At 43.1% G+C, this 14,197-nt stretch overlaps 1 protein-coding gene across 1 annotated transcript; it reads right to left on the bottom strand.

The window, feature by feature from the left end:
* Nucleotides 1-1,963: 1,963 nt before the first annotated feature.
* Nucleotides 1,964-2,923, bottom strand: LOC120383862 (olfactory receptor 1009-like). The gene has a single exon (XM_039502152.1). It carries the CDS (start codon nucleotides 2,921-2,923, stop codon nucleotides 1,964-1,966), a length of 960 nt encoding a protein of 319 aa, XP_039358086.1.
* Between the last annotated feature and the right edge of the window lie 11,274 nt (nucleotides 2,924-14,197).

Raw genomic sequence — 14,197 nt, 5'->3', positions numbered from 1 at the left:
ACTCCCAGTGGACACATGGACGGTATTGTGGTTAAAAGCATTGGACAGGGACAGAAGAGATCAGGCTTCAATGTCTTCCTCTCCGCAGACTTTCTGGCTCACCTTTGGCACATCACTGGGGCTAATAGGAGTTGGGTACCTAACTGCCCTAAGCTCTTCTAAGAATCTCAGCCTATTGGTTAACTCTTCATTTAGCCCAGCCCACATCTCTTTAAGTCAAACTTTCACAGCAAGTGGATTCTGAGTCATATCATATCTTTATTTGCTTAGGCAAGATCCTGAGCTGGCATACCTTGGTGTAGCCCTGTTTATTTCAGTGGAATTATGCTGCTTTCCGGCAGCTGGGGATCTGCTCTAAGGGTGAATTTCAGCTGTGTGCAGAGCACCAGCACCGCTTCCTACTGTGTTTAGTGCTTAAGTGGAAACTCAGTGATACACGGGTCTTTCCAACTCGACAGTGAGTGAAATTTGGGGAGACCAAAATCACTTTAGAATATGAACACTACAAGCCAGAGTCCCACTTGATGTAAACCCATCTAGCTTCATTGCCTTAATGGGTCTCAGTCAATTTATACCAAGGGCTAGATTTTCAAAGGGATGTAGGTATTGTGTTGCTGAGCATTAAATCAGCTAACGTTTGTTTGCCTAGAAAATCACTGGGATGCACAAAACCTGAGTTCAGTGCCCAGACTCCCTCCACAATGAATGGGGAGAGGTAAGTACCTAAGAAAGGGATTTTAAAAAAACAGCTTGAGAAGTGGTTCCCTAGCCAATGGGAGATGGCGAGGAGAGGGGTGTATTGAAAACCCTGCTGCTGTCATAGAGTTCAGTTCCTGTATTCTCTGTGGGGAGGCACCTCCTGCTTGAGATTCTCAGCTGGGAACCCTCTAACCCCATCTAAGATGTTGTTACAAGAAGCTGGGGGTGGGGAGAAGAAGAAAGTATTAGGAGGAGGAGACCGTTCTTAACTTTTATCCCAGTGGTTAGGGTAGTCGCTTGGGATATGCCCCTTCCCATGTGGGTGACCTACCCACTCGGATATAGGATACCTGATGTGGCTCTTTCTCAATCCCTCCTGTTCAAGCCTAAATCCTTTTGTGAATATAGCCCTAGCTAGGGATTACACCCATTGGCTCCAGTGATTTTTATTATTAGAAAACCCTAGCGATTTTAACAGCGATCAATCCAATAAGATGCTACAGATATTAAATACGGGTTTTTAAGAAAATATCCTAGAAGAACTACAGAGTGTAACAGACAAAGATCTTTTTTGTACAGAATTGGCCAGATCCTCAGCTGGTGTCAATCAGTCATACCTCTATTGCGGTCAGTGTCCCAGATTAAAGAGAGATTGGGATGGGAAGAAGAGAGAAAGAGCGAGAAGGCGTGAATGACTGTATAGTCTGATGTTTATAGCATTCACCCTGGATGAAGGTGTTACGTTCCAGGGAGGCCCCGGCCCTTCCAGGGTGCTTTGTAAGAACGAGGCCCACACACACTGTGAGTTATTGGCTTAATGAAGGTAACGTGACACATTTGCAACGGGGACTTTAAGCGTTGCTGTTACGGAGGCGGGGAACCCAGCGCCCTACAACTTGGCCTGGTTTGGAGTTCAAAAGCAAACACAAAGCATGCTTATATTTATACAAACAGCAGCAAACCAGCTTATACATAATGCAATAGGAACTCTTTACCCTTTGGGGCCGCCCCTTTGGTTAACAGCCTAGGGGCTTGCCACGCAGCAATTTTAGCCAGTTACGGCAGGTTAAAACTAGCATGCTGTGTCCTACAATAACCGAAGGCTGAGAAAGCGGAACTGCCTAAGCTAGGCTGTAACAAAATCTTTTGTGGTTCCCTAGCCTCCTACAAAGGAGACCCAACTGAGGATTTGGTCCAAAGTGTCAGTGAGATATCTGAGCAGAAAAACGTCCAGAACAATGGTTATCCATCATTCCATGCGTTCTTATTTATAAAAAATAAAAACATCATCGCTACTTGAGATACTTGAATTTCCCCACATTTTTCCTAGAGCCCTTTTCACCTCCTTGTTTTTCAGGCTGTAGATGATGGGGTTTAACATGGGGGTCAAGACGCTGTACTGGATGGAGAATATTTCATCCAGAACCACAGAGGAGACCGAGCTGGGTTTTATGTACTGGAAAAGAGCTGTCAGATACAACAAGCTGACCACAATCAGGTGGGAGCTGCAGGTGGAGAAGGCTTTACGCCTGCCCTCCGCAGAGCGTATCCTTAAGATGGTGGAGATGATGTGAATGTAGGAGATCAGTGTGAGGAGGAAGGAGCTCAACCCAAGTATCACAGTAGAAGTGAGAAGCAGCACTTGATTGATAAGAATCTCAGTGCAGGACAGTTGTAATAGTAGAGGGAGCTCACAGCTGAAATGGCTGATTTGATTGGGCCCACAGAAATGCAACTTGAGGGCAAAAACTGTGTTAATTGTGGCACCTAAGAAGGCCATGGTCCATGCACCAATCACCAGCTGAAAACAGATCACTTTGCTCATTGTCTGCACATAATGCAATGGGTCACAGATGGCTGCGTAGCGGTCATACGCCATGGCTGAGAGAATGAAAATTTCTGTACCAGCTGAGAGGAAAAAGAAGAACATCTGGGCAATGCATCCATCAACAGAAATAGTTTTTTGCTCTGCTCGGAAGTCCATCAGCATATTAGGCACTGTGACTGAGGAATAGCAGATATCAACAAAGGATAAATGGAAGAGGAAGAAGTGCATGGGGGTGTGTAGGTGAGGATCAGCCCTTATGACCAGCATGATCATTATATTCCCCACTAGGGTGACTAGGTAAATAACTAAAAACAGCAGGAAGAGGAAAATCTGCATCTGTGGGTCACTGGAAAGTCCCAGGAGGATAAATTCACTCACTGTGGTTTGATTTTCCATTAATATATTTTCAGGAAAACTGTGACCTGCAAGAATGAAAGGAACACATATCATAAAGGTAAATTGAAGTGGCCTGTGGTGAATATCCGATCAGTAGGATGAATGTAAAGAGGGCCCTACTCCAAATGTGTGTTTTAAATGGACAAAATAGACTAGAGTCACAACGGATTTAGGCCCCTAACTGCCACTTTAGGTGACTAAATCCCAGAATCAGGCCCCACTGGGATTCACAAAAACCCTGCTCAGCAGGGAGAATGGGACAGTGTGATATGGGGCTCCCTCAGTCTCTCCTGTTGAAGCTGTTCCACTGGGGTTAAATAATTAAAGAGGCATTGGAGCAGGGGGACCGAATTCTGGGTCTCCGGCATTGGGGGAAAGTGCTTTTGCTATCAGGCTATAAAGTCATTCTCTCTCTCTCTGGCCTGCTAGCTCTATAATCTGCCCCCCTGACTGCAGTGGATCTACAGCTGATTTACACCATCTGGGGACCTGGGCCTTTGACTCCAGCATAGCTATGGCCAATTTGCACAATCTGGGGATCTGACCAATTCTATAAAAACAATCTCTTTGTCTGTTAGATTTTGTAGGGGTTGTTTAGAGTATTTTGTTGAAAACCCTATTGAAGATCTGTTTTGTCTTATTGGATTTATCCCTATTAAAATGTATAGGATTTCAATAATAATATTAATTAATAACAATAATTAATTAATAATAAACCCAAGGCCTAGACATACTGGTTTGGCACCCAGCTGGTAGAGCCTGCCAAACCAACCCAATATGAAGAATACAGGCAAATCAATCACTTTTATGAACAGCATAAAGAGGGACATCATCAGAACTTAGCTCGTCCACAGGCTTGTTACCCAGCAGGGTTTATTGTGTGGTGGTGGGTTACCCCAAGTCAATGTCATACAATGGCCAAAACAACCTAAGAAATAGGAGATCATTGTCAACAAAAGTGAAATGGGCTAGTAGTGTAAAGCAAGAAGGGATCCGATGGCTCATAGATTTATAGACTCTAAGGCCAGAAGGGATACATGTGATCCTCTAGTCTGACCTCCTGGATAACACAGGCCATAGAACATCCACAAAATTGTTCCTAGAGCAGATCTTTTAAATTTTTGTTTGTTTGTTTGTTTTTGTTTTTTTTAAAAGAAAGACAGTCGTGATGGATTTTTGCAAAACTGGAAGAGAGAAGCTGGAGAAAATGAATGTTCCAATCTGGAATGAGAGAAACAATAACAATACAGAAAAAAGAAATGATCAAACATAGATTCAGCAGACAGCGGAGAGCTTTTTTCCAAAGAGGAGAATCTACACAAATGGAGACTGAAAGCCTGAAAAAGGAGATTAGTGGTGTGTAACATTTGGTAGAAGCAACGATACAGGACAAATAGCAGCCACAGATGAAAGAAATATTGAAGACAAATATGAGTGAAACAGCACCTGAAGAAAGTACAGGAAATATAAATGACTTGTTGATTGAGATCATACAGAATGTAAGAGACATGGAGCACTGAGCAACGCTACCAAGGATGAAATCTGTAGACTAGCAAAGACTGGTTGATATCATGCATGTATTGAATGAAGCGCTTAAGGAAGCAGTAAGGCCAACAAGTACTAGCCAACTGAACTATATCATTTATGCTACAGCTGCCAATAGCAGCTCTTCCTTTTAACATCAAGCATCTGAGGATATGAACCACCAGAAAACTTCCTATATTCAAGAAGCTACATGGAAATGAAGGATAAACCAGAAAAAATAAGTATTTGTGTTGAGATACCAATCTACTGGATGAATTTGACAAAAATCATTTGAAGGGAAAAGACAAGCGAATAGCCCTGGAGGTGAAATATCAGCTGAATGAAAGGGATGTGAGAGTTGTGAAGGAACAATGTAAACAGAAGCTGATTGCTCAGAGTCATCGGCTTGAAGATATTCAGAACAAATTTGTCAGTAGCAAGAGAACATACTCTTCATGAGAGACTCTAGGAGATTCTTTGATCTGATTAAAGTTAAAAAGCAGAACAGGAAAAAATAGAGAGTCAATGAATAATGTGAAGGAGTTTCAGAGCTATTGGAATGATAACAGGTCTGAGGATGTACAGCATAATCAGACAGCAGACTAGATAAAAATGTGAGAGAAAAATTTTGAAAGCACACAATAGAGGAATACATAGGTATATCAAAGGAAGAAATAGATGAAGTACAGAGAGGAATGAAAACTTGGAAAGCACCCAGACTAGAATGCATGGATTCTGGCTGAAAGGTCTAAGAACACTTGAACACCTTAGTAAAAGTTTGAAGAACAGATGTCCAGGATAGATTGTGACAGGGAGAACCAAGCTCCTGGAGATGCACAGAGCATTGAATATCATTCAAGACTTGGACAGGATTCACATCTGATGATGTGATGGAGGAAATGGTCTGCTATCTGTGGAGCAAGCAATTGACAATGAAGAATATAACATCAAATTATATGCAGAGTCAACCAGTTTAAAGATCATGTGGTCGCGATAACAAGCGATGACTGAGCTGCATCGCAGCCCAAGAAAGCATGAAAGAAAGGAGAAAGCTAATTGCCAAAGAAAGGTTTGAAAGATTTACAAAGAAATGAATGGACAGCCAGTGGTGGAGAGGGATCAAATCCGTTAGTGAGAGAAGATTAACAAACTCGCGGCTTGAAAAAAAATACCTCAAAAGAGAGACAGAGAACATGATTAGGAGAGCACATGAGTATGGCTTAATGATGCACAAAGCAAAATTGAAGGACAAAACTGCAGAATGTGTTCCAAAAATGAAGAGACAGAGGAGACTGTGCTGAACACTTGCAGGAGCCTGGCTGGGAGAGAAGATATGAATGGATACAATGCGGTTGCCAAGTGTCTCCCTTGGAGCCTCGGTGGCACGTATGGATTTAAACAAATTATGCGCTATTACAACCACCGAATTGAAAGTGCTCTAGAGAATGAAGAGATCTGGCAATTGTCACAGGCCGAACAGTGCAAGCAAAGAGGCTGGACATAGTTGTGGCAAAGAAGACAAACAAGTCCATGCTGACTCATATTGCCAGACCAGCAGACAGACACATAAAAAAGAAACAAGGAGAGAACATGTCAAAGTATCAAGAACTTTGCCATGAAGAGGAAATATTTTGGAAAACTAGAACAAAGATGTTCCCAGTGATTATTGGAGCACTTGAAGTGATCCCTCAGGGTTTGAATGAGCAGCACAAGAACATGTTAGGAATGCGAGACATCATGGTCAGTGACCTCTGGCAGACAGCAATCACCGGCATTGTGAGGATTTTAAGGAAAGTCAAAGGAGAACAAATGTATTTGAGCATCTAAAAAGCAGAAATTCTGCAGAGGGTTTAACAGAACTCCAGACTATCCAAACCTACAGAGTCAGTTTGGCATCAGGATTTATTGATGACTCCTGGGGATACATTTTAGACAGTAGCTTCCCCTTTTTAAGCTTAAAGATCTTGTATGTTTTGAAATCTATTTTATTTTTGAAAATCCCCATTATGTAATAGTGAAGGAGAATAATAAAAATCATAATAAGTGAGTGTGTCCAGCAAACATCCTCTGGGTACAGTGACCTAAATAGGAAAGTGGGGTCTGTTTGAAAATTAATGGGACTTTTGTAACTAAATCAGTTCAGCTCCTTTGAAAATCTCACCCAATGGGACTTTTGACTCAGTATCCTGCACGTCTGAATATCATGCTGTTCATACTGAAGAGAATCTATCCTGTCCCCATGGAAGTGAGTGGCTATTTTGAACTTGATTTTTAGTGAAAATGGCAATGAAGCCAATCAAACAAATGCCTAAGCAGAGAGACGGACCTTGTGCTAAAACCTGAATGTCAACAGAGGCAGATTCTGTGCAAAGTGAATTCTAAAGCTAAACCCCTGCTCCAGAGAATGTCCTGCCCCTAACCTTGCCACCTCCTAACAGTATTTCTCAATGACCAGTCTATGGGCCTGCGCTGGTCTCTAAGATCCCCCTGACACAGTTTAGGAAGGCAGCAAGCTGGTCCCTCATATCAAACAGGTTGAGAAACACTACCTTCACACACACACACACACACACTGCTGAGAGAGAGATGGGTGATTCAAATCAATGTGTTGCCAACCAGGGCCCCTGTGCGGCAACTCCCTGTCCTGTGAACACACTGCTGCATCCAGGCAGAAGTCTCATAGACTCATAGAGTCAATGGGACTCTGCAGAGAGACTCACCCTGGATAAGGAGAGCAGAATCTTACCCTTTCAAATGGAAAGGGTAAAAAAAAAAGATTAAGAAGGAATAAGATGTGAATCAACTCACCTCCCTTTAAAAGTGGATTATAAATCTGGTGAGATCATTCTGACCTGTGATCTCCTCTTTCTGTTTTCTTAGTCTGTTTTCTACCTTCTTACTGATCTCTCTGTCTAATCTCTCTCTCTCTCTCTGCCTCTGCATACAGCATCTAAGGAGATCCAATATTCTTTACCCAGAGCAGAGAAACCCTTCAGGGTATGTAAGTTTATCAGTGAGAGTGAAGCAAAGAGCCTTTCTTTGGCTGACTCCAAGACAAAGAGCTGATTTCTTGAGAGCTGATTAAATGTTGTCCTGTTCCCCAGGGACAAGATCCCTGAAGTTCACTCACTGTAAAAAGCTCCTAGTAACATTGTGCTGTGTCAGCCCTTAAGCAACACTCTGTAATGCATAAGAATGAGATCACTGAGGTTTGGAGTCTCAAAAGAGCCAGAGTGAATTGGGTATTCAAATCTCAGAGACAGTCAATACAAAGGCAGGTATTTAGGCTCAGATTTTCAAAGCAGCCTAAGCAGCTAGAAACCCAAATAGCAAATCATTTCATCTCCCTGACACTCCTTTGAAGAGCCTAACCATACTATCTAATATCCACTAGAGGGCAGCAGAGGAGATAGCATGGGAAATACCCGGCCATCCTTAGGCATCACTGATAGGTGGATACACAGGTTAAGGGATGTGAAAAGAGCAGATAGACTCTGTCAGATGTCAGGACAGAATAGGAGATGAGACAAAGGAGTAGCTACCCTGTATAGAGCTGGGAGACATTTTTCAGACAATAGCCGAAAATTGCAGCTTTGGTCAACCCCATACTATTTGTGAATTGGACAGAAATTCAACAAATGGTTTCACCCGGAGGTGAACAAAAGTGTAAATTCACAAAGCAGCTCAGGGAACCTTAGTGCATCCCCAGTACCTTTAAGTTAGCAGTGAGGGCATTCACTTGGAATGTGGGAGACCGTTGATTAGTTTCCCTCTCTGCCTGACGGGGAGCAGAGATGGCAAGTTAGGTTCCCATCTCTCAGGAAAGTGATTTAATCTCTGGGTTTTAAGGCATTTTGAGCATAAGAATGGCCATACTGGGTCAGACCAATGGTCCATCTAGCCCAGTATCCTGTCTCTGACTGTAGCCACTGCCACATGCTTCAGAAGAAATGAACAGAACAGGGACATTCTGAATGATCCACCCTCTGTCATCCAGTCCCAGCTTCTGGCAGTAAGAGGCTAGGGACACCCAGAGCATGGGGTTACATCCCTAACCATCTTGGCTAATAGCCATTGATGGTTGTATCCTCCATGAACCTATCTAGTTCTTTTTTGAACCCACTTATACTTTTGGCCTTCACTTTTGGAGCAGGCCTGTCTCCTTGCCTCCTGCTGAAGCTCTTTCACATTGTATAAATCAGAGGCACATCGGCAGCTGGAGATACCTATGGCTATAATACTGACATAGCCACATCTAGAATGAATTTCCAGCTTGAATGGTCATAGAATCCTAGAATCATAGAATATCAGGGTTGGAAGGGACCTCAGGAGGTCATTTAGTCTAACCCCCTGCTCAAAGCAGGACCAATCCCCAACTAAATCATCCCGGCCAGGGCTTTGTCAAGCCTGACCTTAAAAACCTCTAAGAAAGGAGATTCCACCACCTCCCTAGGTAACCCATTCCAGAGCTTCACCACCCTCCTAGTGAAAAAGTTTTTCCTAATATCCAACCTAAACCTCCCCCACTGCAACTTGAGACTATTACTTCTTGTTCTGTCATCAGGTACCACTGAGAACAGTCTAGATCCATCTTCTTTGGAACCCCCTTTCAGGTAGTTGAAAGCAGCTATTAAATGCCCCCTCATTCTTCTCTTCTGCAGACTAAATAATCCCAGTTTCCTCAGCCTCTCCTCATAAGTCATGTGCTCCAGCCCCCTAATCATTTCTCTTGCCCTCCGCTGGACTCTTTCCAATTTTTCCACATCCTTCTTGTAGTGTGGGGCCCAAACCTGGACACAGTACTCCAGAGGAGGCCTCACCAATGTCGAATAGAGGGGAATGATCACGTCTCTTGATCTACAGGCAATGCCCCTACTTATACAGCCCAAAATGCCACTAGCCTTCCTGGTAACAAGGGCACACTGTTGACTCATATCCAGCTTCTTGTCCACTGCAACCCCTAGGTCCTTTTCTACAGAACTGCTTCCTAGCCATTCGGTCCCTAGTCTGTAATAATGAATGGGATTCTTCCGTCCTAAGTGCAGGACTCTACACTTGTCCTTGTTGAGGACAAGAGTCAACAAGAGTCAGTATAGGGGGATTTTGATTTCTTAAATCCCTCAAAATTGCAATCCAAGGCAATGCCACTTCCCCCAGGGCTGGTAGGGGAACCCAGGCCTGCCCTCTACTCCAGGTTCCTGCTCAGGGACCCTCTCATCAGCAGCCAGGGGCTGCTCTGTCCCAAACCTTGCTGCCATTTCCCTGAGCCTTTTCCTACTTTGCCTCTTTCAGGCTTCCGCTCCATCACCATTCTGGGTACACCCTTCCTTCAGAGCCAGGATTCCAGGGCTTCTCTTCTCCCCCTGGATTGCCTCCTTTCCCTTTCTAATGCCCATAGAGTGATTGCGGGCTTCCTCCGCTTTCTGCTGCCTGCCTCCTGCCTTACACCAGTGTAGAAAGGCCCTCTGACACTTGACCAGCTTGTGCGAGGATCGGGCTATTTTGAGCATTGCTGTTAGTTTCCCCTTCTTGGTCACAAGTCTACAGTCATGTTGGAAAAGATACAGTCTTGGCCAGCTAAGCCAGAATCTCATTAGGCAGGAGGGAAAAGGAGAAGGATAGGAAAGAGAAGAAATAAGGTGGGGGAAGGAAAAAGGACACATCACAAGGAGAGGGGGAATCTCATATCTCAGGTTGTATTTGGGATTTAACTGGAGCTAGTGGCAATGTCATCTGGCTTCCTCTCTCCATCTAGATCTAGTCAGGACATTGCTCAGAATTAGGATGATCCACCTTTTTTTTTTTTGTCCACCAGTTAGGCCTAGTTTGTGGTGCAACCATTTTGGTTCACTGAATTATCAAATTCACACTGTCTTAATTACCAGCAGGGCCGGCTCCAGACCCCAGCACGCCAAGTGTGTGCTTGGGGTGGCATGCCGCGGGGGGCGCTCTGCTGCTTGCCGGGAGGGTGGCAGGTGGTTCCAGTGGACCTCCCGCAGGCATGCCTGTGGAGGGTCCGCTGGTCCCACGGCTTCGGTGGAACATCCGCAGGCATGCCTGCAGGAGGTCCACTGGAGCCGCAGGACCGGCGACCGGCAGAGCACCCCCTGCGGTGTGCCGCTGTGCTTGGGGCGGCGAAATGGCTAGAGCAGCCCCTGATTACCAGGCATGATCTTAACACAGTCCTGGAGTTATATCAGGACACCTTTCTGTTTGGAGAAATTCAGCCTTTCCGTCGTACCTTTTTCCATCAACATTTGTTACGATAAGTTATTGTCGCGTCTGTGGAACTTTCCAATACTTTTTACAGTACAGCTCACAATGAGAATAAATTTGTAGGCCCAAATATGAAAACGTGTTAAACTCTTCAGTCCCCAAATTACAGAAGATTGTTACTATCATGCATCTGCTAAGGACCAACAAAATGCCAGTCTCTGTGCTTAAGATGAAACTAAAGAGAGTCTATGGCCCAAAAAGCCTAAATATAACAGATAAAGGCTGAAGAAGCTCTTTGTTTCTTTCTTTCTTTCCTTCTTTCTTTTTGTTTCTTTCTTTCTTAGACCTGAAGAAGAGCTCTGTGCAGCTCCAAAGCTTGTCTCTCTCACCAATAGAAGTTGGTCCAATAAAAGATATTACCTCACCCACCTTGTCACTCTGATATCTTGGGACCGACACAACTACATTTATGTATGTATATAAGTCAAAGCTGTTACATTTTCAAGGGGACCCAATGTACTTCATTCTAATCAGGATTTGTGGCCAGTTTCTGATCTCAATTATCCCAGTGTAAACATAGAGTCACCCCAGCGAAGACAATGGAATTAAGTCTGAATTCTGACCTCAGTTACCTCAACATAAATCTAGAGTTATCTGTCTTAAATCAATGGATTTAGAGCCAGATTCTGAACTTTGCTTCAAGACTATTGGATTTCATTTGCTATAACTTGAGTAAACAGAGTGAAGCTCCACTGTTTTTAACAGGATGTAGCTTACACAAAATAACTATTTAAGAACTGTGGCCCAGATCTTCAAGGTATTTAGGCACTTAATTCCCATTGAAATCAGTGGGAATTAGGTACCTAAATACCTTTGAGGTTCTGGGCCTGCATTTCTGATTCACTTCTATGTTTTTAGTTTCTGTGACTCCAGGTAAATATCTCCCACCCCCACCCTTTCTCCCCCAGACTCATGCTAGCATAATTGGAGCCATTTTATAGTCTCTTTTCCCTGCTGTTAGTTCAGTGGAAAATTCTCCATAAAAATCAGTGGATCTAACACAAATAGAGCATCAGAGCCAGATCATCCACTCATTTGCACTGATTTGACACAGGTATAACTCCACTGGTCAGAATCTTGCCCCATGTGTACACAGTATGTGTCTGATTTTCAGAGGAGCTGAGAGAATCACAACTGTGGTCAAACCACATGGCCCGGATCCTCTCCTTGTGTAAATCAGCACTGATTTCAATTGAGCAATGCTAGTTTACACCTGCTCGGGATCTGGCCCAATTTGACCTGGGAAATCAGGGACTGTAGATGCCAGTTTTTCATTTTCTTCCCCTGGGCTGCAATCTAGTAGACACTGTGTTTCCTTCTTAAAGATGCTTTACATTTACTTTCTTAAAATAAGTGCTAAAAAAACCCTTCCCTTTTTCAGAAGATTTGTTTCCCTGAGTCAATCGAGTTTGAAAGTGTTTCGCTGTCTTGAAACACAGGAAAATAAAATAAAGCACAAATTATCTATCATTCCCTCTTCATGCAACAGACATCCTCTGCAGGAGCAATAGAAACCAGACCTCGAGGTTCCCACTCACACTTTGATCTTGGAAACACTGAGGCCAGATTTCCAAAGGTGTCTAGGCACATAAAGATGCAGCCTAGTGGAATTTTCCAAAGCACCTAAACTGATGAGGTGCCTAACTCCCATTGGATGGTAGGTGGCTAACTTGAATAGGCACTTTTGAAAATCCCATTAAGGCTCAGTTCCTCAAAGGCATATAGACACCTAACTCTCATTGATTGCAATGGAAGTTAGGTGTCTAAGTGTCAGTGCACATCTTTAGGCGCCTAAATTCCTTTCGAAACATAGCCCTCCATCCATTGACCTCAGGAGAGAATCTTCATTTATTTCTTCAATGGAGCAGGAGTAGTCCAATACATAGGGATTGTTTCCAGTGTACTCAATTTGTGGACTGAGGGTTGGATGGCAGGAGTCCCACCCATGGGCACACCCACTTCTGGCCCACCGCCTGACCCCTTGTTCCCTATTCACACTTGTTCACCAGTTTGGCGTAGGATAGGATTAGGGCAGGACCCAATCTGTATTTTAACCTGCTATGGCAGTAACAAGTTAGACCAGCGAAGGATCATCCTTCAGATGAGAAAAGGTTTATTCAACTTCTCAAAAGGGATTTTCAAAGGGGCTGACTAACTGGATTGTGATTTACAATGGAATTGGATGCCCCTTTGAAAATCCCAGTAACTATTTCCCAGTGACAAACCCAACTCTGCTGGGGAGCCGCAGTCATGCATTCGTGGACCAGGACCCCATTGTGCTACGTAATTAACCAAACAATGGTCCCTATGCCAAACAGTTTACAATCTAATTAAGACAACATGAAATTCACAGTATAAAAACATTATAGGAGAAAAGCAGAAAATCTATGGAGTTCACTAGGCCAGACTGTAATGATCTTACTCACATGTGTAGCACCACGGACTTAAATTTTACCCTGAGTGGGTGAAGTTATATACATTGGCTTGGGAGAATTCGATGGGTAATATCACTGTTTACTTTTAAGTATTTTTTTTTATTTTAATCCATTTAATTTTCACAGTTGCAGGAAATTATAGGGGGTGAGGGTTGGAGGAGAAGTGGCCAGGCAATAATTTAATGGCAATAGACATTCATATTCAAAAAGTTAAGCTTTATAAGCTGTTAAAACACAAATTGTCAACATCACATGTCAAAATACCCACACCTAGACTCATAATTATATTTTATTGTTGTTTAGGTTGCAATTTTTAAAGGTGCCTAAGAGAGTTAGGCCCACAAATCCCATCAAAATTGAATGAGGTCTTGGTGCCTAATTCCTTTAGACTCCCTGGAGAGTCCCAGCCTGATTTTAGTATCTAAATACCTTTGGCTTCTGCACCATAGATCCTTGTCAAAATGTTGTAATAGAGCTAGAAAGATGTCAAATTATGGGAAAAATTGTAAGAAGCTGTCCAATTTGCATCATCTTGTTGACAGATGTGATAAAGTATTATCACAGCGTTCCAGTCACGTCCAAGTCTTCTCCATGTGTTCAGAGAGTCTTATCAACATTTTCTGGATTGTAAACAATGTGATTTCAATGCTTGTGGAGCTCTGGGTAAAATGGAGAAATATATCATATCAGGCTTGTTTCCATACACAAAGAACGAGGGCCTCATCCTCATTGAAAAGTAGACCCCTTTCCATCATTCCAGCAGTGTAAAGAGGTCCTTAAGAGCTTGTAAATTACAGTCACACCCATTTTAAGGCCTGTTTACACTGCCAAAGAATTGAAAGTTGCCTTATTGTAAAAGAGACTCAGTTCCAGTAATATATTTTCCAAATTCTAAGCCAAATTCTGCATTATTATTGTTATTTGATTTTATTTAGAGATCTCAAAAGTTTTATTTAATATTCGTATGCTTTGATGGTTCACTTGATTTCACCTCGCTGGCTGCTTAAATCAATGATATCCAGGCCATTGGACAATAAGA

This window comes from Mauremys reevesii, linkage group 15 (genome assembly GCF_016161935.1).
Source record: "Mauremys reevesii isolate NIE-2019 linkage group 15, ASM1616193v1, whole genome shotgun sequence".
Classification (NCBI taxonomy): domain Eukaryota; kingdom Metazoa; phylum Chordata; order Testudines; family Geoemydidae; genus Mauremys; species Mauremys reevesii.
Note: the sequence above shows the minus strand (reverse complement) of the source record. Positions and strands in the feature narration are given on the sequence as shown.